We start from the raw sequence: 26,815 nt of genomic DNA, 5'->3' as shown, positions 1-26,815 counted from the left end.
CACGATGGTCAGCGTCTGCATGTGCACTGAAAGCAATCAGAGGGAGCATAATGCCGTTCTGTCTCTCATGGCCACAGAGAGGCTACCTGTGTGAAAGAGCAGCTGTGAGCTCAACATGAGGACGTATGAAGAGCCGGGCGCCCGATTCCCCAGCGATCTTCGTCTGCACATCAAGCTTACAGCACATACGAGGGTGTACTTATTTAATTATGAAGCTCTTTGGATGGCAGTGTATGAAACACAAACGTTCGCGAATCCCAAGTGAAAAAATACCAGGCAAGTCGATGAAGAAGGAATACTTGCTTCGAGGAAAAGTGGTGGGATTGTGGTGGGATTGCAGAGGAGAGGGATTCTCCGGTTCACCGGGGAAGTCGGGTTCAAGGCCCTGTTCTGTTGCACTTCATTCTTCTATTAGTAGTGATTTAGATTGTTGACCTCACTTCTCTCAGATTCCAGCAGCTGGCGTGTGGATCCAGATCGTCGTCCGTGTGCTGTGAGCGGTTTAGCCATACTGCTGCCGTAGTAATTATATGTGGATTAAGTGCATTTTCTGGGATGCTTTTGTGCAAAGGGAAGACAGAATCTGTGATGACTGTCAATGAGGTGTATAAACCTCTGAGGCGGATTTGTTTTTTTTATTTTTAACTTATTCCCTTTTTTTTTTTTAGCTCTTTACTCATGCCTCCTCTCACTTCTCTCATCAACACTGTGTACTGTACTCTATTTCCAATGTGTCAAAGTCTCTCCTGGCATATTGTGTGAGCTCAGTTCACCTCACATCTGTTAATTGATGAATTGCCTCTAACAAAAATTGCAACTTTCACATTAAAAGTAAAACAAATAGTCCGATCGTCAACATTGACAGAATAATCAGCAACTTTTCTGATAATTGATTAATGGCTGAGGTGATTTTTCAACCAGAAATCAAACATTTGATACTTCTGAAATGTGATGCTTGCTGATGAGCACCATTTGTACATTGTATACACCAAACCATAAGCCATTCATAATTAAATAATTGGTATTGAAAATAACTGTTAATTGCAGCTATATTTAACATCTTGACTCTGCTTTACAAACAACTGACCACGATTAAAAGGACTCTACATTTCAAACTATCCTCCTAAATATCTCATAGATTATTATTATCCTCAAATATGCATATCAGCCACTTAGTTCGCTAAAACAAATCCAGTCAGCTTGCCGAGCATCACAGAAGAAAAATAACTCTAACCGCTGCCAAAAATAAACATAATTTCTCAAGCAGTCAATTATGCAACTGAGATGGTTAATATTATTCACAACCCTCCATTCAAATACAGAGAATAATTAACATTTGAGACACATCATCCATCACATAAACAACAACGGGAGTGGCACCTTGTGTTAATAGTCGTCTGTATTAGCAGTCATTTGGTAAAGGCCGCTCGGGACCCAAACCCTCTCTGGGAATTGCGGAGCTATTACAACAGAAAATCATCCAAATCGAATTTTAATGCATACTAGGCTTATACGATTATTAATCACGAAGCTGTTGCATAATAAAAAGTTACTTAATTTATTAATTGCTCCATAATTTATCAATGTCACGGGGCTAATGAATTACCCAAGATCTCCTGCTGAGGGATGTCATGTACGTTTTTTCATAGATACATGGTCTGGAGAGGGAGGAAAAGCCCCAATTATATTATTATTATCATTAGGCGCAGACCTTTTGGGTTACAATAGGCTCGCCCTGCAAGCTCCCCGAACCAAGACAACACAAGAGTGTTAAGCCTATTATCCCACACCCTTGTATCTAGTTATACAATGGCTGAAAAGGCACTCATCCCCCATATTTTAACTCAGCGTGAGGTCTCTTCTCTCTGAAATCTGTTGACACAACTGTCTCCTGACTAAATACATCTGTGTGTTTAGTCTTTTACAAGTCCTGTCTGTCAGACCTCAAATCACCAAAAGGCCCATCACTTCCCTGTGAGCACCTGGATACTTTAATATGAAAACCACAAGGTCACCCTTTCAGGGAGGCTGACACAAACGGGTGCATCAAAAAAGCACTCAACCTCACTTGAATATTTCCACTGCACTGACATTTCTTTTGTATTATTATTTTTTTTTTGGAGCTCGCTCATTTCCTGGGCCCTGTGATGCTCAGCCCAGGGGTTTCCGAGCAGAAGGGTTTTCTCATGTGAATCAAGAGCTGATTTCTCATTAAAAGCTGTTTTTTGTAATGAATCTGAGAGTGTACATGAAAGGAGGAGTGGGTGATTCAAATTTGATAGTATGGTTATGTAATGTTGGGGATATTCATTAAGTCTGCAGAACAGTTCATGTTTACACATCTGGTGTTATAGGTCAGTGGAGGTCCTCAGGGACGGTAACACAGTGTATTTAGGTTAGGTTTTTAGTTTTGTCTAATTTATTAATAGTTAGCACAATAGAGAACAGAGGTTGTGAGGATAATTTCCATTCACTTCAAAGTTATCTCACCACCCACAGTGAAAATCCTGTATTTAATCATATCTAACAAGACGGTGAGAGTCTTCAGAATAAAGACTGAACTAAGAAGAGCTGCTTGCCTCGTCTTAGTGAAGTAGTACTCCATCCTCTCTGGATTTTAGATCAAAGTGCAACCATATGTGCATCACTCTGCAACCTTATGGTGCAAATACCTTAGAGGCTGCAAACAAATCTGATAAGAACGATTTTCTCTTTATTTTAAGCCAGATGTGTACATGCATGGAAGCCCACTTGTTTCAATTGACGTATACATTTTGTTAGCAGTTTGACTGGCTCACACAAGTTGTGATGCATAGACACCTTAAACTGGTGAAAGCTTTAACACGAGTTTGTTTGTTTTGCTTCTTTTATTGCTTTAGCAACAAAAACGGAAAGGTCGAATTGATTTAGACACATGTTCACTTTACTTGTAATTATTTCAGCGGGATTTCTGACTTGTATGTGCCCTCAAGTGACCCGAACATGTCGACTGCATGCCGGGTTAAAGGGCTGATGTGGCTCACGCACACTGGACATGGACACCGGGTACGGTGCGCTATAAGCACGCTGCCAGCACGCGCGTCCGCTCCGCTGGGACAATGATAGCGCACCATGAGCCGAGCAGGGTCAACGTGCATTTCATTTACTTCGTAATTGTAAGTGTGTGCCAAAATAGCACAGCACATCAGCACGAATGCGTTTGGAAGCAGCGAATACGAGCACATCGAGCGATAAGTATCTCTGCATCTCTGCAAGAAACACGCATGACCTGCGCGTCTGGTGGAGTATCATTTTCTCCAGCTCTCAATTGCCGCTTAAACATGTTATTAAGCTGCATTTGTACCTACTTATGTTCTATAGTTTCTAAGTTTATGGCGCAAATGTGGGCGCAGACACCTCGCCGGTCTTTGTGACGCAGGTAGGCTTCGAGGTGGTTAACAAAAAAGGTAAATCGGAGCAAGACTCGTAAAGACTACAGCGAGACTTTCCCCCCCCACTCCCACTCTTTCCTTACCAAACAAGCGGTTCCGTTGAGGAGGAGCAGGATGAAGCCGCGGTTGGGACGCATCATTCCGGCGCGTAAAACCCACAGCTCCCCCCTCCCCGGTAGCGAATATAGAAAAATTAAAAAAAAAGAAACTCCCGCACACGGGCTTTTCTTTTCCTCCTTCAGGAAGATGTTCTTCCTCCGGCACCGGATCCCTCTCGGCTGACGCACGGTCCCATGTCCAAGGCAGAGCTGAACTGCAGCTTCCACAAACCTAAAACTGGTAGGAAACCACTTGGAGTCCCCCTGTTTGCCTTTTCTTTCTTTCTCTCTCTCTGTTTTTTTTACCAATCCCGGGTTTGAGTCAAACTAGTTGTGGTATGAGAAATCCATGAATGTGCGGTAGGCTGTTATCATCCATGCAAACAAACAAAGATATCCCAGCTCAGAGTGAAATGGGTTGACTGCGAAGTGAGTAGATGGCATCTGGTCATTAGTGCCAGTGGAGATCCAGGAGTGATGGAGCTGCAGCCTCCTGCAGAAACTGAGCGATGCTGAGACTGGCAAGAGCGAACACACGTTTTAACAGTTTCTACTCTCTCTCTCTCTCTCTCTCTCTCTCTCTCTCTCTCTCTCTCTCTCTCTCTCTCTCTCTCTCTCTCCACAAAATCTCTTCTCGCTCCTTTCCCCCCCCCTCCTTTATCTCTATATCTCTCCACCTACCCAGCATCTCCCTCATTCTCTCTTTTAGACACTTTCTCTGATCTCGTCCACTCAATTCATTCTGCTTACAATCAAGTACAAAACTATTACAATCAATAACCAGCATAGCTACAGAACAACACACATCTGCTCCACTTGTATGAGTACATCTGCCTCTATTTTCCCATCCCCGGCCAATATATCTGACACATTTTTTTTCAGCCTGCCTCACTAACCCTGAGACAACATTGTAGGCATTTCTCATCACCGAGCCTGTCATTAAGTATAATCATCACTATGGGCGGGGGGGAGGAGGACATCTTTGATTGGGAAAGACTGGGTGCCGTTTTGCTTGTCACAACAACACAGATCTCCTGTGTCAGATGGAAACTGGGGATGTTAAAGCTGCAGCTATACAGGAATTTGTCACAAAGCCTGAGCCTCACTCTCGCTTTGTTACCATCAGATGATTTGTCCTCCCCACAGGTCGGCCTGTGATCCGGAGCCCCGCTGTAGAGTATTGACGTTCTCCGTGAGCACCGATGAACCAGTGACCGTCACCTCAGCGGGGTGTGTGATTGATAAAGACTTTCCCCAATAACACACAGTTCATTAGAAGCAGGTTAACGTATAGTGAAATGCAGGAGTTCACTACGCAGGTCCCCGCAGCTCCATTTCTGTTTAATTAGACTTAGGGATGAGTTTATCTCACTCTCTCCATCTCGCTGAGTCTTTCCATTTGCTCTGCTTTATCTGCAGCTTCCTCTTCAATCCAACAACCGCCACAGAAGAAGACCTGGTCTGTATCCGTCCGTCACCGGGTCAGGTCAGTGCTATTTTGTGTCTGATCAGCCCGTCTTATTAAACCCTTTGATCTGGTGGTTTTTCTGCACCTGCTAATGATGCATAGGGTGTTATCTGCTCGCGCTTTTGTAAAAGGGTTAATTGATCTCAGATCAGGGGTTAATTGTCTCGAAGGACTCTAACGCTGAGGGATCTGACCCCATGGAGGAGCAGGGTCAGGACTGAAGGGGTCACCAGTGGAGATGAGGTCCTGTCAGTCCAGTGTGACTAAGACATCAAAGCGTTTGGCTGCAGGGAAGTCTTCAAGACGGCTGCTCTCTCCCACCCATCTGACTGTGCGCACACACACAGAATCACTGCTCATTATGATGCAGGAGATGCTGATGAAAGATGGGAATGAGCTCATCGACTTAGGCGGTTGCTTGATCTCTCTCTTTCTTTTTTATGAGATTATTTCAGAAGCTAAACGTGTCTCTGTATAATGCGAGCCAGCCTCTTCAGTTACCCAGGGTGTCAGGGAGCTCTCTGAGAGGGAAAACAGCAAACCTATAAAGGGGAGATCTGCTCCCCGGCCAACAATCTGAAGAAACAGCAACTACAATAAAACGCCTTTTAAAACGGAGCACGTTCATTCATACACACACTGTCACTCCTGCACATAATTATAGGGCCATAACTCAGTCTGTATATTCTCTTGGGAGGAGCCAGACACGCGGCTGCTATTTTTTACTCACTTGAAAAAAGAAAAAAAAAACCTGTGTGCTAAGATACCCATCATTTGACTCCCATGGATCGACTTATCTTTTAATGCTGTTTTGCAGAAGACTCATCAGCATGACCAATAGGAATGCATGTTTGTGTTTTCTTTTTTATTCCGCTTTCCTGCCAAACTCCCAACAATTGTGCTCAATCATTGCATTGCTCAACACGTAATCCTATTCCACCGTGTAATTCAGTCTGAATGGGGAGCTGCAGGCAACAGACAGCCTGGTGAGATGTCAGAGACCTGGACTGCAGGGTTCATAGATGAGTATTGGCTGCCCTCTTGTGTTCTGAGTCTGCTCTGCAGACCCACACTGGAGGCTCAGCTTCAGAAGTGGTGGTCTTGATGGGTGATGGAGGTTCTTCAAAGGGTCATTTTCACCTAAACATTGAATACCCCAAGTGGTATTTAAGCGTGCAATTAGTTTGTGTTATTTGTCCACGTTTTAAGATATCTATCGAAGAGATTTTTGCTCTTCTTCTTCTTAACAAAGGAAGTGGATTTAATTGATTTTGTGGTGCTCACAGCATTGCATGTTGCCATTTTAAATGCAACAGCAGCATATTATTGTTACTCTTATCCACACAAAACCAATTTAACAGTTTAAGCACTCCAACTTATGTACTGACACACTTTCATTAAGTCCACTCCACGTTGTACTATGACGTAAGAAAGAAACAATTTCAAACATGGAAGGAGAAAAGAGGACTTTTTTCTATTCAGTATAAAATGTTGGACTTATTTGGTCCAACAGTGACTGATAGTTTGTCTCACAAACAGGAACAGACCAACATACTCTCCCTTTCATTGAACTTGCTTCTACCATTGGATACTCTTAGCCCAGGGCTATCATTACTGGGCTGAGAGTTGACCCGGAGATACTTTAGCTAGAATGTTACTACTCTTTACTGATTGGACAAGAAATACAAGTGATGCAAATTCCATTGTTCACTCAAATCCTGTCTTACAGGCAATTTTTAGCCCTGTGTTTAGTTGATTTGTCAGGGATGAGTCTGCAATCTGGAGGCTGGCTCTGCTCCAGATCCGGGCCATATAGCCCTGGGCTAAAGTCAGGGTTATCCCACTTTGCTGAAGATTTGGAGGATTTAGGGCTTCGTGAAACATTTGAACTGAGCCTATTTCTCTTGTAAAAACTCCAGTAAAGAAAAACAAAAAATATTCATTTTAAATTGTTTTACATATAAACAAGATGGGTTGCATTCATTGTCATTTTGGTAAAGTTCCCTTTAAATATCCCGAACAAATCACTCCAGTCAATGGCACTCACACGTTCTTATTTTTATTTGTGTTTACATTTTTCTCATGCTGCGGATTATATTTGTAGTTGCAGATTGCTCTAACGGTGCGTATTCATATGTGGTACAGATGTGTTTGTAGTTTGAATCATTGCATTTATCCAGATGTGATTGAAGAGTGAGGAATACGTTTGCGTCCCTGCAGCCACTAGGGGGTGCTCTAATCAAAGGAAACCAGTTCATGAACCCCTTTGGCTCTGTGGACTCCTCTTGCATGGATATCAATAACCATTCTTCAAACATGGGAGACTGATGTCTGACAACAACAACAAGGTGTTGTGTGCGTGTTTTCTTGCTGCAACTGTTTGCTTTATTGTGAGAAGCACATTGGCTGAAAGGAAAGAAATCTTTCTGGCGGCTCCGGGTTTAGGATATATAGATCGTATCAAGCTTTAAGTCTGGAACATATCTATCTTGTTTCAGTGTGACTCAATCCTGCCCCATCTGTATGCCACAGTTGTAGCATGAGAGAGTGAATTCACTGTAAAGACATGTCAGATGAACACAAGTTACTTTCTCTTTCTATGTCCCAGCCTTTTCCACCACTCTGTCTTCATCTTTAATCTCCGGATATAAATATATGAGGCACTTCAAGCTTACAATGGACTGATTGAATCTCCATGAGCTGCCCTGTGACAGAGCAGTCAATCACTGTGTCCTCTGCTCATCAATGTGTTTCATGAAAAGAGGACGGGGCACAATACGAGAGCGGGTCAGGAGGGAAGTAGGACTGATGACAGACGTTGTCATTAGAAATATGGAGGGCTCAGGGATGAAGGGAGGTTTAAATGTGGATTGAGGGATGAAAAGAGGTCTGGATGAATGGAGGAGAATCAAATCTCCAGGTCTGGGGAGGTCCACACACTCAGGAGCTATTAATCCTGCACAGATCCTCATTTTCTCTATGTTTCATTTCCTCCTTGTTCCTTGAGAAGACAAAAAAAAACTCTTCAGTTTTCCATTTGTTTGGCTTTCCCGTAATCAGCAATATTCTCTTATCGACTGTTAAATCATTAAGTTTTGACTATAGCTTCTGAATTCAAATGCCTGTGTATATTTCCTCTCCCTCGCTCTCATTAGAAAACATTTTCAGAAGTTGAGTATTCTTCTTCTAGCTTTGCCTTGGGATCTAATGTTAACTTTAAACGTACCACAACGAGTTAATTGAGTTGCAGGAGGGAAGGGATACACATTTGGGACTTGTCAGCTTTATAATTCCCCCCTCTTTCTTTCCTTATTGAAGAGGAGTGGATTACTTCCAGACCTCGACAAGGAGACTCAGACAAAGAGGCAGGTTCTGTTGAAATGCTTCTCCAAATCGTTACAGCCACGCTCGTGGTCTGTTGGTCCACTTTGGTCCATACAACAAATGGGTCGCTATCAAATTTGGTATAAATATGCATGGTCACCACACAAATGGAGACTTTCCCCTTCACTCAAGTCAACACTTCAGTATATGAAGGGACACTTCTAGCAAATTGCTACATGTTTCACACCAGCATTATAATATCCCATAGTTGTTCTCATTAATGTAAATATGCCACTTGTAGGAACAGCATCTGCTTAGCAGGCGTGTAGCTGAGCCTTTAAACACAGCTGAGAGCTGTCAAATTTCAGTTTAGAGTTTGGCTATAATTCAATGGGGGCAGACCAATTTGAAGAATAGTCAGATGATATATTGAGAGTAGCAGCAGAGAAATACTTACAGATGTAAAGCGTCTTCATAAAGCGTCCTCTGAAGAAAAGAAATAGGACAGGATTACCCGGCTGTCACTGGATGAGAATCTCTCGGCACCTCACGATTTGATTCAAAGGACTAAGATGCCATCATCGATTCATAAAAATGTTTTATTTTGTCTCACTGTTTATATCTGCTATTTTTTTTAAAGCACTTCATATTTGTAATGATTCATATTCATGTAGCGTCAGCTGTTCGGCATTCACATCGTGGAGCTAATGTTATTCACATAGTTTCAAATATGTTATTGGAAATAAATAACTACTCTATAATGTCATCGCGGCATTTATTTTTGCTTGTTTTGTTGCTTTGTATATGTCTTACTGGATGATACAAGTCTGGAAAATAGTGGTGTCTTGTTACCCCACGTGTGATGGACTTTATGTTTGGCATGACACTAAATATATAGTTCATAAGTGTGCATCATTGTCAGTGTATAGAAATGGTTGCTATCTGCTAGCTACAACTCTTCACATTTTGATAGCACCAGGCATTAATGATGGTATTGATGTTGTGAGCCCAACGTATCGTTTTGTGTCCCATAACGCATTTAAAATATTTTTGTGGCCTCTGGCTGTATAATAAAAGTGATTTATGCAACTGTGCATGGCTGCATAGTGTTCTGTGTGCAGCCTATGTTTCATTGCTTTCGGTACACAGTGAGGCATAAATACAGACTTCAGCTCGCTAAAGCACGTGCATGCACATAACTCCTGAAGCCAGACTCTCATTTTGTGGCAATAAAAAGCGAAAATTGTTGAGAACCTGCTTTCACTGACGAAGCATCTAAGCTCCCCCACTGACAGTCAAGCACCCAGGATGCTGGTGGAGGTAAAATAAAGCCAGCAGATGGGCACTTTCAGTTAAATATGCCATAACCACCTGGACGTGATGGTGTTGGGGAGGTGGATCAAAGGCCAGTTGGCTTCAGGAATGCACAAAGATCATCGTTCAGATCGGGTCCAAACTTGTAAAAGTAAGAAACTTTGCCAAAGATGATTAAAGCAGGATGAACCTTTGACAAAGCTCAAGCGGGAGATACCTGAATGTGGCCACGCTACATATTTCGATACCAGCATGGCCTTCCATCAGGCTGAAGTTATCATAGAGTATATTGCAATCTTTCTGATGTGTCATGAGCGCCACATCTTCCTCGATCTGGATGCACTGCAATAGACTTTTAGTCTGGTTTCCACTTGTCAGCAATGTTTTCAGAAAGCGTGGATAAATTATAGTTGTCGGTTTCTCTGAAAGAGGAGAGTGAAAGAAAAGTAAGTGGCAAGAGTTTTTCTGTGGGCTGAGAAAATTCCTGAAACCTTTTAGGCTAATAAAACTCATCGAAAAATGTCAAATTCTTTGCCATCAAGACTAAAACAAAGAAAGCACTACTGCAACCGCGAGGCAACTTCCAACTGCACAGTGGCAACTCTTTTATAGTGAAAGAAAATACAAATGACAGGAAATTATTTTTGAATAAAGGAGACAGTAAAGCCACGTCGTTTCTATAATAATCTGTGAACTATTTTTACCGTTTCAGGCAGAACAAGTTGTCTGCTCGTATGCTTCTGATCAATGAGTCTCTGCCTGCTGACCAGTCACAGCTCAAGTTCGGGTCCCGGCGTGTCTGAAGGTGTTAGTGACTCAGTGTTGCTGTTTGTTTGGGTTTTGACGACATGGGGGGGGAGAGTGACTCAGTCTTAACACCAGTGAATTTTAGCTTTGCACCTCCCCCCACTGCCTGTATTATTTAACGTCCCTCTCATAGTAAAAACAAATATCTCAGGGGTTTCCCACTGTGAGGCATGATGGGTTTTCTTCAAACTCCCGTAGTGTCAATCGAACGACACAGTTTAAACTAATCTGGGGTTTTACGTAACCTTTGACCTTAAACAAGCCCGTCGGTCTGCTCGTAAACATTTCCTGGACCGTTACTGGAGCCATGTATCACGGCTGTGCCTCAGGGTGTAAAGCCTGAATACATTTGTATTTTTGTCAAAAGCCTTTCCAAAGGCAATCTATTAGCACTGGGGTTTACTTAATCAGCATGAGTGATGGCCATCACTATTGGTGAAGCAATGTAGAAAAATAGAAGACTTATCACAAGGTCATGCTCCAGTGTTTCCAAATGAAGGTGCCTTTTGATGGTTTGGCCTCCTTAACTTATCCATCACCTGGAAAGTGTGAGTTTAAAGCAGACTGTGAGCAGTACTTTGAGTTATGGCCCATTAACTTGGAACTCTGGTCGACATTTCCTTCAGTTATCTTGCAATGCTGTCACTGCACAGTAAAATGGCAATAAAACAAACTTTGACCTCATAAAACGAAGACTCTGATCTGCAATGATGTGGTTTTTCATTTTTCATCCAACACAAGGAGGTATTAAAAATGTCCTTTATTTTAATTAGAAAATACTCTTATTCTCTCATAATCTTTGGCTATGCTGATTGCATTCTATAATCAAGCAAATTGCAAAGAAGAGATGGACAAGTAGAGTGAAACCTCACCAAAAAAAAAATCAAAGGTTATCATTAAAAGCCTTCACATAATGGAAATCTTTCATCACACCTTTTTAATAGAGCGCCTGTCACCAGGTTCTCTCACATGCATGGCTATAACTCAGAGAACAGGTGAGGCTTTGTAGGAGTCATTGTGTCGTCTTCTCTTTTGTCCTCCAGCTTGACAAGAGAGGCCTGCAATATGTCTGAACCTACATATAATATAAGAGCTTCCTTTTTAAAGACGGTGTATCCACAGCAGGTGTTTCCATATGGTCTATCTGGGGGTGTCGGAGGGAGTCCTGTGTTCCTGATGTGGCGTCCTCGAGTTACACTGTTTTATCAAAGTGCAGTTCTCCATCAGCTGGGATGTTCTGAGCATCAGACACACGGGGAAGGTCATGAAGCAGGGCTGCTGGGAAGGTGTCAGACTTCAAGGCCACCGAGCGGGGCCCTGCGTCATCCACCATTGTGAGGCGGGACAGCCCGTTGGGGGTGCCACAGAGCGGGAGAACAGCAGGGCGCCCTCAGGGATAAGAAGGACAGGGACCCTTTGAAGTGGGTACGGTTGCATCTCTGTGGCCGACTGACCCCTTCGCAGAACCCCACCCAACTTCCACACACCGCATATGGACGCCTCCCAAAAACTACCCCTGGGAGCACTGTTGCTCCCCGACCCAGGCAGTGTAACCTGAGAGGGGCTGTAGCAGCCTGTCGGACCGCTGACGGAGCCTTCCCATTGGTTCAAACAGGAAGCGAGCGTGACCCTGTGAAGCCCCGGGGTCGAATATGTCTCTCAGAACAGTGACAATTGGATTAGTGTCTTATGTAGACCAGACGGCCATGGGATCCCATAAACACAGACACATTCACACAGGTAGAAGTAGCCTGGGAGCACTTACACGTGCACATCCTAAACATACACAGCTTCATTTTAGCTGCCTGGCTCTGAGGCACACGAGATAACTTACCCCGTTACGTTCTAGTCAACAGCAAGCGCATGATGTCACCATTTTTATTTCTGTTTTATGACAGAGAGTCGATAATTGAAAGTGTTATCTGTTTTCAAAGCATGAGTCATCCAGTCCGCCGTGCTGCCCTTACTATCTTTAGCCGCACATTTATTTTTCAGCGCAGGTCTTTATTTTAACAATCCAGCAGCAGACACACACCTTCTCTTGAGGGAGACACATGCAAAGAGTGTTTTATAGCTCTGCTCCCTCGTGCCCTTTTTCCCTCTTCTGCCTTCCTCCCTCTCTTTCCTCTTAATTCGCCTCCCTCTCTCTTTCTCTTCTCTCTTGCTGTCCTCTCCCTCTCTCTTGAGTAGATGAGGGCATGCCACCGTCACTTTTGCAGACTTGGAAAAAAAAAAAGATGGTAAGACAGATTTTATGCCAGTGGAGCCAGTTTGGTTGTCTGGTCAAAAGCATTTTGCCTCCAGGGGTGCAGTTATAAAGTTATATATATATATATATATATATATATATATATATATATATATATATATATATATATATATATATATATATATATATATATATATATGTGTGTGTGTGTGTACGTGCTGTACGTGTGCTCATTTGTATGTGCTGTACATACATGTATGTGTGTGGTCAAATAAGTGCATGTAAGTATGTGGCTGGCTCAGAGGAGCAGCGGTGCATACACTACCATCAGTCAGAGCCTAGAGCCAGACCTGCTTTAATGGCTGCCATAATTAAAAAAGCTTTTAGAGGAGGGTGTGCCACTAAAGGGGGCAAGGTGGGGGCGGCACTGGGCTGGTTGGAGGTGCAGAGTGAATAGTGCAGGACAACTGCCTGCCAATAAAACTTGTTTTGCATCCTGCAAAGATGGCAGAAAATGTATTTCTTCTTTATGATTGTGATACTAACTCAGAGGTATTGTTAAGCACTGTTAAGCGGCTTGTTTTTGTGAAAATGTGTGTAAGTTTACAATGTACCTTTTACTTAAACCTGACAACTGTTTGGGGGCAACGGAAACAGGTTGTGAACACATCATTGACATATACAGACTTTAATGCAGAGATTACCACAAACATGAGCAACATTAACCGACTGCCAAGCTTCCAACTCTTGAGTGAAATATTCAGCCATGTAGCTGCTAAATGCTCTAATATGTTCACCAGGTAATCTTTAATTACCTCTGTACGGTTTGGTGCAGAGCAGGTAGTGTACAGTGGAATTTTAAAGCTTTTTTTATTGAAAACATCTGCCTGCGGCGGCTGAATATGATGGCATGAAAGCAGTGATGGAACCAAAACAGTAAAGTTGTGGGCCGGACAGCTTAACTATGAGCTGAATTCGAGGAGAGCTGCAGATTTTGCTGATAATTCTCTGCAGGTTCCTCACTGGGAGCATCACCTTTCATATTGTCTGTACCATAAAACACAAAATACCGGCAGCCGTCTTCCATGAACCGCATGTAATGTTGGATCGTTAGCGTGACGCGCCTGTGGAGAGTCAGGAAATTTATGCTGATGTGAAGCGGGACATGGAAGTGCTCCGGGCGGTCTGCGGCACAGACTATAACCCGAGCAAATGTATACTATAAAAGGATGTTACCAAGAGGTCATCATGGCGTCAACTGGCCACTAAAGTGCATGGGTTGAACATTTTCATTTCAGATGAATAACTGAATTATCCGACTACCTCATGTAATAATACTGCTGCTGAACCATCCTTGTGGCCATTAGCTGATGTGTTTACATGTCTAGAAAACATGTATTTTGCCGGCAAAGCTCTGGAACGTAAACACCACAAACGTGCATGGAAACAATTACACGTCTCGGACTCGCCCCGAGTGATAAGGGTGTACGACTCAAACCCAAACACACTGGAAAGCATAAATATTCATAAGAGGCTTTGAGGCGGCTGGATTAGATGATGAAATAAATGTGATTCTGAGGTTTCTTTAAGTCATGTTGGAGGAAATGCACATAGTAATGTTCAGCTGCTGGTCGGTGTACTGTACAGAAGTTCCTATTACATTACACTGGCTCCAGCTAGGACATTCAAGTTAGCCAATTTTGATCATTGAAACCAGATTTGTGAATGAGACAGTTTTACATTGGTTTGCTATGGTTTCACACAGGCCAGGTAGTGCTGTCATCCGATGTGTAGGCGTCTGTCCGTGAGGTGTTGTTTCAAAAATACTGTAGGTTTTGAGACGTGTGGTTGTGATTAGCAAGGTCCTTAAACTCCCCCCACGTTGTGAAAACATTTTAAAACACTTTTCATTTCCTTAGCTTGAACTGAGGAGCATCCTGACTCTCTCTCAGACACACACACACACACACACACACACACGCACACACGCATCACTCTCTTCCCTCAGAAAGGTAAATGATCCCAGGCTCCCATAGAGGGCCAGTGGAGCAGACCTGCTTTACTGTGACCTCTGGGGTCACATAGAGGAGGTCTGAGCCTGGTGCGGACAACTACTGTGCCCCACAGTTTATCTCCACAGACGCTATTGAATATCACCGAGGAGGGAAAACATCCCTCTGTTGCTATACCCAGAGGTAAAAGCAGCAACTTGGGAGAGAAGGTGTGAGTTGTGGGTTCATGCGCAGGCCAGAGTTAAAGAAAGAGGTGGAGGTTAAAGGTCCGTGCGTTTAACTGCTTCTCCCTCCACACCTACCTTTACTCACATCTATTTACACTACATCTGACAAGCTCGTAAATGTACCCATGATGCAAATCTGCACATTCTGTATTCCCAAATGATATTTAGATGGAAAGTGTATGAGGTGTAATTGTTTTGAGTGAGTCGTAATGGTTTTCTTTTTACTGTACTTGTGTATTATTCCGCATGCCGCATATTCCTCATGTTTTTTTGATTAATGTTTTTAATCATTTTTGCATCATACATATATTTTTCATCAGTGCAGTTTTTTTTTACTGGGATTTGTTTCACAGTTTAAATTGATGGTTGTGAAATGTTTAATGCCGCTTATTGCTCTGCTACTCGGCCTCTCTGTGTTTTTTAGCTGCCAGAGGGACCCTTTATTTCCCAGTGGAGCCTCCATTTGAACTGACGCTGTACAGCGCTCAACATGAAGTTGGTTGGTTGATTGGGTGAACTGGACCCCCCAGACTTGCCCCAGAAATGGGTGGCGGAGGAGGTGGAGGTGTTAAAGTGCTCGGGGCAGACACATTCTCCTGTTCTCGGGCCCAGGTGGGGGCCGAGGAACCTTCTGGACAGGTTCTTATGTTCAGGAAGAGAGGCGGCAGGGCCGCAGGATCTGAGCAATTACGCTATTTGGGTTACAGGGGAGCTATTTATTTGCGCGGTTTGACATGTTTCTGTTGACTGGGGGAGCTCTGCAGTATGGAAAACCGATAGCACTGAAGTATATTTATTTATTCTGCAAGCGAAGCAGACAAACAGAGAAAGGCTTGGGAGAGAAACTGGAAATTATAAAGTTAGAAAGCACACACACAGAGCAAGAGAAAAACAATGTATTGACTTTTTTTTAAAGAGTTGGGGAGCTTTAGTTTTGTCCCAGCATGCTGTGCTCTGAGTGAGTCCTGTGGAGTTGTAGGTGACGGAGAGGACACGTCCTCCATCTGCCCGTCTGACTTCCCAGACCACAACGAGATACTGGCTTATGACCAACTGTAAGATAAGTTATGTTTTTACACATGATTTTGTACAAAAAAAGATTCACCAGCAAAAGTCTTTCTGTAAAATAAACTTGGATTATTAACATAAATAGTAACATAATTATGGCCCTGTCATTCAGTCTGCGACTCCTCATCCCACTAAATTACTGTTGCGACGCCTGTCAAGCTGTCCACTCCAGCAAGATACATTATGGTATGTAATGTACAGTTTAACATCCACCACTCAAAATTGTCGGAGGTTTTCTTCGAAACAATAGCTCTTTAATATTAGTTAAGGTTGACAGCAGCAGGTTCTCATGTCTTTAATCAATTTTGACGGCTCATAACACAAGTGGCAGTAGCTGATTTTATTAGCTGCAGCTAATTTAGCTGATTTTAGTTGGCAAGAAACATGGTCTACAGCTGACTTTTGAATGTTTCCAGCTGAATCATTGAAAAAGAATCCCGTAAAAAATGGTCTTCAAATGCGCACTTGATAGCTAAATATAAATAATATTAAAGGCTGATGCTGAAGCTCAACGTCCTCGCCGGCTGATGAAGCGGCAGCACGCATCCTGCTGGGTTTGGTAACAGCAGAGCGCCAAGCACCCTGAATATGTGATGACCTGCTATACACTATATTTCCACTCAAAAGAACATAAAGCACCATGTCAAGTATAGTTAGTCCTAGTATTATACATATAATAAGGACAATGATTGCTTATATTTTCAAACAGCTGTTTCTCTTTCACATATACACACGGTGGATGTTCTATCCTGAACGAGGCTTCTTCCTGTTTAATGTAACCTGTAACTCAACAGAAAGGTATCGTGAAAAGCTCCTTGGTTTCACTGTAGCGCTGCGTGACTGTTACTTTCACAGGTAGTGAGCGAGCTGGCTGGACATGTTAACATTTTATGCTTACATAAGAACAGACGCGCTGTAAAATCCATTCCTTCCAAGTTTTCTCAAGTACTTTTTGGTTTAACAATATAGATTCCCTCTGTAAAAATCTGTTTTGTTTTTAGTATTACTCGCGGCAGGAAATCAAAAAGTGAAATCCAAATATAAATCTGATCCAAAGAAAACAGGACTCCCCACGGTCAGATGTTTGGCCTCTTTAATCCATCATGGGAAACATACATCAGCATGCTGTTGTCACTTTCCTGACACAACATCACATGAGTTCTGTGTTCAAACAGCTTTTGAGACATGCAAGGTTTCCCCATACAGTTTAAATATGTTGCTGATTTTACAGTCAGCACAACATTCTCAAGCAATCCTCAGCTTCTCTCCAGCATCGTGTGTGCTTTGTTAAGTGTGCATGTGTGTTTTCACTTTGTGCACCACACTCCATATGTCCAGCACACTGTGATACGACCACAGAAAAATAAGAATAACTCAGATACAGGTAAAAAAAAAAAGAAAAAGAAAAGAAAAAGTCAAACTCTTGCTATATCTGTTCCTTTTTTCTTCTTTCTCAAGAACAAATCTTCTTTTCATCCTTACAGTTTTACTCTGTGTGTATCTGACAGCTCTCTTAACTCTTGAGTGCATACATTAAAAATATGAATTCATTGTTGTGCTCGTTGATAATGCATCCAGAGACAATTACAAGCAATACAATTCTACTTTGAGGCTTAATCTTTTTGCTTGGAAAAGGTATTTCAGCACGAAACCTTTGCCCTTGAGTTGCACGAACAATCAAGCAGCTCCAGCGGTTATGGAATCGATACAGCAACAAGTCCTCCAATATAATGAGCTTTTTTATATTCGTAATTCCCACCATTTATCCCGTGGTCCGTTCCCCTCATTGTGGGAACGGCGGTCTGCTCTGCATTCCACAGCATGTCAGACATGAACGTGGCTCAAAGGATAAAATCAAGCATGGCAACTGCATCCAGATCCTGCAGAGATTCCCTCCTGATGACTACAAGTGAGCTACCTGCCGAGCAGATGACAGGAAATGAAACGCTTCACTCTTTCAGCACGTTAGTCCACAGTGTTGATTCTTCTAATACTGATGGAAGATAACTTTGAGGAGCAGCAGAGCCAAGCCCCCTTTATGTTAGTGTGTGTCTGCGCGCGCGCGCGTGTGTGTGTGTGTGTGTCGCCTGCCTGTGTTTCTGCTGATTGAACCGGCCTTACATGGCGACTAATGACAAAGTCGTATACGTCTGTCTGATGGGAGTTGAAGTTGTTGTCGAGGCACTTAGTCAACCCGAGACTCATTAGGTGCTTATGATGTTGATGGTGACTCACGAGTATGATTGATTATTCCTCCTCGCGAAAAACCAACTGCAGTCTGGCTATGTTTAAAGAATATGAAGTGGCTTTCGAGTCATGGTTTGACTGCATTCGGTGGTTTACCGCTGCGGGACAACCTTATCTTACCATAATTCTTCTGGTTTGGAAGAAGATGCATCACATGCCCCCCAAGTGCACCCGTTTGTGTCCCCAAGCTTCATCATCCTGATTATTTAGTTCTCTATTCTTGATTGTTTCAGTCTGTTATTCTGAAGAGCACTTCCTGCTCGGCCGCAGGTCAAAGCTGCTGCATTTACAGTTTGTCAATACATTTTGTCCCACTCAGCTTTGTGTTCACTTCCCTCAAATGTCGACTCACAAGTGTCTACCCCATTTTTAGGAGTGTTTATGGTGAACCCATTATTTACATTCCAGCTCTTATTTGAGTGATATATACAAGTGAGAACCCAGTTTATCAAACAGCCCGTCAGGCAGCTGTGTTTAACTTTCAGGTACGATCATAACAATAGCATCGGCCTGCTTTGACATCTCTCAGTATTGAATTACATTTTTTGTACCACTTTTTTTTAGGTTGTAAACTGTGTTTCCATATTTGTATTGTTTAATATTAAATAGTAAAATAGCAACCACTGCTGTGTTATTAAGAACGAGCTCTTGTTCGGTGACTGACTTCCTGCTGCTGACAGACTTGTTGTCGTCGATGCAAACGCAAGGCGACAGATCTTCTGCCATTTAATTATGAAAATGAATATTCAATACTCGCACAGCCTCCAGTGGGCTTGCACTGAATGCGCTGCAGGACCACGTCCCGCTTCAAAAAGCACACGTACAACTTCCAATTGTTTTTCTAAATACATGCCCCGTTGGAAGTTTATTGGCATCAGACATCTCAGAATAATTCTGACGTGGTATTCAAAATGCAAACCGCTATTTTTCATTTCAACATGAAAATGTGCAGTGGAAATACAAGCCAAAGTCTATAACCGAGCAGGGCACAGTTGTTAGTAGCCAGTCACTGAAATCCAGTCACTCTATTAGCACGATGAGTCAGTATTTGACAAACGAGCTGTAAAAAATGTTGGCATGTCGTGAGGTTTTATTTACAGCAGCACCTCCTCTCTTGTCCTCCTGTAGGTGGAGGGGGTTGATTCATCGTGAGTCTCCTTCCCTCCACTTTCTCATCGGATATTATTTGGGCTAGAGGCCTCCGTCCTGCTCTGACAGCCCCAGAGCCCTGCCCCGTGATGGATCGTGCAGAGGTGCTGTGATTGTGATCCACAGCAACACAGCCTCAGTGCAGCACACCTCCTGCTTCTCCGGCGCCAGAAATCCACTCGGAGATGTGGCATTAGCCCTGTTCTTTGATACGCGACGTAACACGACCTCTCGTTGCTCACACGGACGTTTTATTTAAAATGGAAATGAGAACAGCCCTGAGCTTAGAATATATCAATGTCACATCTGTGAGGGCTTTTTTTTTTTTTTTTTTAAAGCTTCGACTGATAAAGCAAACAAGGCTGCGAGAGTTCAATTTGGCAACAGATGAAGCACTGTTCTGCTGGGGCGCGTAATGTCTGTTGTTGTCGTTTATTTTCACACCCACTTTCGCTCAATACACTTACGCTCACCTGTTTGTTTTGCCATCACTTGGAATAGGTGAACATGACCTTGACTCCAGTGTGCGGAGCCGGGGAGCCAATGGAAAAGCAGGGATAAGGGCACGTTCCGCACGGGTGGCCTCAAGGGTGGGATAGCAGTTAGATTAACAACTTGGGGAGATTTGTTTATGAATGTCAGGGAGTTTCTCTCTTGCCTTTGTGAAGGAGCAGAGGCTCTAATTGGTCTGGTTAATGCTGCTAATCCTGCTCCTGGAGATTGTCCGAGGTCCGCCTGCCTCCTGGCCGGTTGTAATGCCTTCCAGGCTGCTGCCAGAAGGAGGAGACAATTATTTTTATTAATCTGTTTTTAAAGGCTCACAGGGTTCTGCTGTTGAGGGCTATCAGAGTGAACGATGATCAGGCAGAGACAATAGGTTTAGGACGTGCATTAGAGCACCTAATGGTCCACTACATCTTCCACACACACACACACACACACACACACACACGTTCATACTAGTCATGCTCATAACGTCATCTTCCAAACTAATACACACATGCACAGAAGAACATCCATGTTCTCACTTCTCTCAGTATTCGATTGCAAATGGTGGAGTAACAAAGCAAAAAAAAAAAAGACATTAGACTATTTTCATTTCAAGGCTTTGTTTAGGAAAAAAGCTGCCAGTTTCCATTACAGTCTTCTGTTTCTGTTTAACTGAGCAAGACGGCCATCCACGACTCAACATGACGAAAGAAAGAGAAGAAAACCTCCGGCAGCATGCATTGAGCAGCCGTTTGTCTTTGTGAACACTCGTCCCAGCATTGTTCCCTCTCTGTAATCCTTATAATAAGCTCACTTTGGGTCTAAATACCTGACGCTGCAACATGGTAGACTTCTGCTCGGGATGGTTGTGATTGTCTGCAGGTTTGTTTATTGCGGTCGCCCTCAGCGTGGAGCTCAGCTTGATGTCGGTCCAAGTTTGCTACAAAATAATAGATTTTATGACTTTTGCGTCCAGTTTAATTTCTGCGTCTCCGTGCTGTTTGACACAAAGTGCTCTGGATGGATTAGCAGTATTATGACTTGGGCTTCTGCTTGATGGACGTGCTCACAAAGACGATTGCTGCTGAACACTAATGACTGTTGATTATCCCAATTTAAACCACCTCATGATCTGCAAGAGCAGCAACATTATCCTGTTTCTGTATATATACGGAGTGCTGTTTTGCTTTTGCTCGCTTTAAAGAATACCTTGCACTTTTATTGAGTGAAGTAATCAAAAGATGTTTCTGATTTGCACCCCTTCTCTTCCTCCACTCTCTTCCAATCCTCTTATGCTTTCACTTTTCCTCAGAGGAAGTGATTTACTGTCAAACACATTCCAACAGCCAACCCCAACTACAAACACTGAGCTATCCCAACGGACGCTGCGCTTTTTGTTCTCCCAATATCTTGCCTCCTTTCTTCTTCCGCCATGGTGGTTTTTCTAATTTTTTTTAATGCTCATCTCTTCATCATAGTGTCTGTGATCAGCCCCCAATCAAGAGCAGTTTTATCTTTCCTGGCCTCTGTGTGGCTCCGAGGATTGTTTGTTATTCGACCGTGTGTTTGTCCCCATGTTTTCACTCTGGGTGCTTTTGTTTGTTTTTGCTTCTTTCCCTTGTTTTGACTTGGATTGCATTGATTTGAATGTTGAAGAATTTGACAAGCTACATTTACAAATAGGTCTATTTTACGTTATTGATTTGTTTTGCAAATTTCTAACAGTATAGTGTCAAAGAAATCACATATTGGATTTTGGCAGCAAATGTCGAATGTGAATCTCACCACAATGTTGTGGCATTTTCAAATCCTGACTAATTGTTCCAAGTGGGCTAAACTCTCTCAGTAACTTCCCCTCACTGTAACTCATTCTCTCTTTTCCTGTCCTCTCTCTTTTCCCAATATGTTTTCCTCCTATTCTTCCTCCCCTTCCTCCTCTTCCCTCCTCTCTCTGCATCCGAGTCGGAAACATCCTGTTCATGGCTGCATATCGACAAAGACACAGCTGGTCTGGGTCTGCAGGCGGCCGGCGCATCCCGCTTTATTTATGCTCCTCTCCTGTTTTTGAGCTCTGGAGCAGATGGCTGCAGTGTTCAATTGGACTCTGCCATTGTAACCCTCGTAATTGGTACTCATAAGCAAGTGCCTTATTAATTATGCAAAAGGGACTGTTTTAATGCATGGTGAGCCAGTCTTACTCAAGTGTAATTCTAATCAAGTGAGTGTTTTGATGCATTATGCATTAGGGAAGTTGATTTTGTCTAATTGTGAGTTTGTAACCAAATTATTTGCGTCTAAATCTTTGGACAAAGGGAATTATTGAGTAACGTAGGTTCGCTCCTCATCAGTTGTCCTTGAAGTGCCCTTCAGAAAAGTGTTTTAGGAGGATTTCCACATGTAAGTAACGTTAATTTTGAGCTCCAATGCAATCAGGACAAGTGGACCAGGATTAAAAGACGAAGACATAAGGTCCAAGTTAATTGGAAATGTGGTGCCGGCTGCACATGGTGTTAAAGCAAGAATCAATTCCTACTGGAATCATTTTGTGAACGTTCTCCTCTCCTGTTGTTTCATAAAGTGTTTGTGATGTGTAGCGATTTGTAGCTTGCATTGAGAGTGTTTGATAAATATACGTATGTGATGCATATGTGATGCATGCATAGAAGGAAAAGTGCAAAACTATGTGCAGTTGTAGTGTTTTGTAATATAATGTAACATGAATGCAATTGATGCTCTCAGAAGTTTCCTCTGTGTTTTCTTCCTTGTTTGCAAGTTGAAATGACAAAAAAAAGTGACTTTATTGAGAAGGAGTGAAACATAAAAATAACTGTGGTTTGGAAAATGTTTCTTGAGTATGGTAGCAATTTTAAGAGGCGAAAAAAAAAGCTCTTTACTGATCCTAACTTCAGAACCAGCTAATCAGCTCAAGTGTGAAAACACCTCCAAACCCTCAACCGCTCGAGTGGAGCTGCTAAATGATCAACTGAAGTCTGTGGCTGCTCGGAGAAGCTCGAGTGTGGGTTTTTGTGTGAATGTGAAGCAGGTTTTGTTGGATGGTAAGCTTTCTCACAATCATGCCTTATAGTTCATCTGAAATTCATGGTCTTGCATTGGTACCCGTTGCCATTTTCCTATACAATACATCTGCTGGTTGTCACAACAGCCGGCCGTCCAGTTTCGACATGTGCGTTTGATCCGGCGGCTGATATGGTTGGCATGTTAACGCTTGTCACCGGTGGTTTGACCGCAATTCAAACCGCTGCAGCTTGAGGCCGAAACATTACACCGCGACCTGCAGGTTCTCTCCAGTGGAGCTCTCGGGCCGGAGCAGTTGGCAGCGGCGGTCGGTTGTCTCCCGAGGTTCGGCTGGTATTTCAACTCTGTGTTAAACTGTGGTAATTAGAAAGATCCATCTGGGCCACAGTGAGCCAGTAGTGTGGTGCCGTGCACATGTGGCATAAAACAAACCTATTTGTATTAGGCCTTACTCGAAAATTGCATACCCATACCAAAAAGACTATGTTTATTTGTATATTATATATTTTGGTGTCTACAATCGCTTTGAAAATCAATGGAACACTTGTGAGATTTGTTCAGATGTGGACATATCAGTATATATGTTATGGTTAAGAGAAAATGAAGATGCACACAGCAAAAATATAAGTGTTTCAGGTTTGCCTGCTTTTCTGCAGAACACAGGTGAAATGAAACTAAATGTTTGATGCTTGGCTTGGTTTGCTGATATGTAATTGCTGCTTTGTTGCATAAAGATTGTATGTACATTTCTGGAATCTGTGGATTGTTTGCTTTCTTTTGAGATGACATGTGTGTCTGTAGCATAATGCTACTTAGCTTGAGAGCTAGAAACATAAGATACGTTTCCTCTTCTCAGGCTTCTGGTTGTTCACATATGCATGAAAGTTATATACTGCATCATGATTTAATCAATTGTATTGCTTTGCAATAATCATTAGTTGTGTTTCATACTGTAATTTGTTATAATTTGACATTCTCTGCAAAGTATATCTCAGGCGTTACAATATCAATCCTAAATAAAAAAAATCTCTCAAAGTAAAAAGCAGTGATTTGATTACTTGATGAAATTCAAATCCGTTGAAACGTCTCGATGCTCTTTTGTCTCAACAGGTCAACTTCAATTAATGAAGAAAATGTCAACGCAACTGCATTATCCATATCATGTTAATGTTTGACTGTAAGATTATACTATATTGATTACCAAAAACTTGCTCCAGTGTGAATGTGTCTGTCTGTTGCAGTCCGGGTGTATCCTTACTGTTTCAGTGGGTGAGCGAGTGTACTTTTTACTGGACATCTTGTGTGTGCTGCGCACTGGTGGCGAGTGCAGCATAGTGTGTTGGGGGGGATTCGTTGGAGCGTGACCTTGTTAAGCCGCGTGCCAGCTCTTGCTTCGTGTGTTTAATGTAACGTATGGGGCCCAATTAGATCCTTGCAGGCACTAATGTGAGAGGCAGCGTTTAGTATACGGGCTCTGTCTGGAGAAAAAAAACATTGTTAACTTTAAAGGCTGTGTGTGCTTCAATCGCTGCTCTGAAAGGCTCCCAGTGGAGTGCGCTAGCACTGTAGCTGCATAGTGAGGTGAACGTTGAATCAGCTTTTCCTTGCTGTAATCGTTCCTCCTGTGATCCTTATTATAGGATTTCAATGTAAGTGTTAGGGAAACAAATCTACAGTCGTTGTTCTGTGCAAAAATGTATTTGCTATTGTTGCTGCTAGTTGAAGCTAATATGTAGCTAATATATATCACTTCCAAGAATAATGACGATTGTGTCTGTGTTTACATGGGCACCTCACTATCATTTAAAACAATATTTCAGAAAGAAAACTGAACCCATCCTTATAAATATAATAATAGCGAATAGAGTTGGATCGGTTTCCGGTTTTGGGCCCGGTGTACAAACTTCCACCAGATTATGGGAGGCAATGGCGTCTGTAACGGGCCGCGCGTCATTTAGTGACGAGCCAAGACCGGCAACATGAGGGTCAAATTTCAGTACAGATGACACGTTTGTTTTCTTGGAAATTCATGCGTTTTTTTGTGGAGTTGTGACAGAAATCGCTTCAGCCAGCCTGTGCATTGCAAAACCGGCGACCCGTAACATTGGCGAGTGTATAGTTGAGAGAGCGGTAGCAGGTGTGAGATGAGTATGAAGTCAGCAGTAACTTTATAGCTGCGAACGTAGCAGTACAGTGTGTGTACAGTTTATTTGTCAGATTAATAAATGCTACAGTCCCTGGATGATGAAGAGGGTTGGCCCCACAGGAAAGTTACGATGGGCTGACCTTAAAGGTTCTGCAGCAGAGCAATGATCATAGAGAAGTACTGTGGCTGCAGAGGAAGGTTGAATATCAATTATTACTAAGTTATGAGATCCAGTATGGATGAATCACACAATGTTCAAGCAATATTTTGTCACACTTTAAACAAATGGAAAAGTGTGATGTTTTAGTTTTATATTGGATAATGAAAGGGAGCCGCAACAACAACAAAAAAACAACAATTGCAAATTGTCAACCCTGTATATGTTTGTCCTTCATGTGAGTTGCTAAAATTCACCTAAATAATGTACGATACGCTTTTGAGCTTTTCCCTCTAATTTCAGCGACCTCTTCCAACCCCTCAATACTCTGCCGGCAAATGAAATCATACATGTAACACTCAAATACATATACTATTCTACTTCTCTCTGATATTTCACAACTACAAATCTCGAAACTGAACAAGTATTTCCTTTGGACTATCTACTTTGTGCATTCAATAAATGTAAATGAGGAAGTCTTGAAAAAAAAAAGGTATTTCTAGTGTGCATCTCGCATGCAGCTTGTCTAATGCACCATCATTTGCATGAAATTACAAAGGTGGAAACCTCAAGCTTCCCTCTGCAGCTCTCTCTTCACTTACTCTTTCTCCGTCTGTGATTGCAGGCAGTGACTCATCGCTGTGCCTGCCATGATGTCCACTCACAAGACCCACAAAGGGATGATTTTAGATGTCGATCAGGTGATCATGTCGAGCTGTCTCTTGGGTTGTCTTGTCTTTGAATATGTCTCTCTTTACTTTTCGCCTGGTGCGTTTACAAACATGTCCATTTCACCTGGTCCCAGTCTGTGTAATAACACGGTTTTGTCATTCTTAGTCAGATGAAAGACAAAAATCTCTAATGATGATTACTATAATTGCCGGACAATTTGTCTGCCTCCCCCTCCCCTATCACCTCCAAAGCACCCCCCTCCCCCATTCTCATTAATCTGCCATCAGCAGAATTTCCCTGAGTTTTCTCATGCAATTATGCAGAGCTGCATGTTATTGGTTTCCATGCTGAGTTTGTAAGATAAACATCAAAGTATGCGATAGGAGAGTGGCTTATTGATTTAGGAGATCTCGGGGTTGCTCTCATAATGTGTCCACATTTGACCTTTGACCCGTCTTTATGTTCTTTGACAACAGAGCCGACTGTGGTTGTGATTGTGGTTGGCCTGAGGAGACTCTGGGTCTTTTCTCCATCGCATATACAGCTCGTCCTTCAAACCCCTCACTTCCCAGTCTCCTTCAGGCCTCACCGGCATGAACTGTTCCAGGACGCTTCAACGGTGATGACACATGAAATGTTCTGTACATGAGGATACGATTTTGGCAGTTTGAAAATGCACAGCTCAGGTTGAAAGATTTATAGTTGCATGTTTACAGAAAAGCTCCATTTTATTTTATTCAGTATTCATTTTTAAAAAAAGTATACATGTGCCTTGTTGAAATGGTTTTGGTAATTACTATACTATAAGAAAGACCATCATTATTCATGTACAACTTTTCAAAACAAAAGTGACAAAGTGCTACACAATCAAAACCTGTATATTTCTACTCTGGTCTAATTTCTGTGGTTCGGGCCATCGTTGCTTTTGGTTATTCTCCCACTAAAGACATTGCTGAGAGCT

At 42.6% G+C, this 26,815-nt stretch overlaps 1 protein-coding gene and 1 long non-coding RNA gene across 2 annotated transcripts in view; one reads left to right on the top strand and one right to left on the bottom strand.

Annotated features, from left to right (window-relative positions):
• The window catches only part of LOC137787206 (neurexophilin-1), a 17,907-nt gene extending 13,824 nt beyond the window's left edge, over nt 1-4,083 (bottom strand). Inside the window, exon 1 of the mRNA XM_068579517.1 lies at nt 3,515-4,083. Coding sequence (XP_068435618.1) covers nt 3,515-3,571 — 57 coding nt within the window. The 5' untranslated portion in view covers nt 3,572-4,083. The remainder of the gene's footprint in view (nt 1-3,514) is intronic.
• On the top strand, nt 3,547-26,815 carry LOC137787207 (uncharacterized). The gene is made up of 4 exons (XR_011077618.1): nt 3,547-3,770; nt 4,949-5,015; nt 25,808-25,883; nt 26,331-26,815. It is a non-coding gene; the product is annotated as an uncharacterized lncRNA (long non-coding RNA).

The sequence above is a fragment of the Clinocottus analis genome, unplaced genomic scaffold (genome assembly GCF_023055335.1).
Source record: "Clinocottus analis isolate CAN_PGR_092001 unplaced genomic scaffold, fCliAna1.0.p SCAF_16, whole genome shotgun sequence".
NCBI classification, from domain to species: domain Eukaryota; kingdom Metazoa; phylum Chordata; class Actinopteri; order Perciformes; family Cottidae; genus Clinocottus; species Clinocottus analis.
This window is presented reverse-complemented; position numbering and strand designations above follow the sequence as displayed.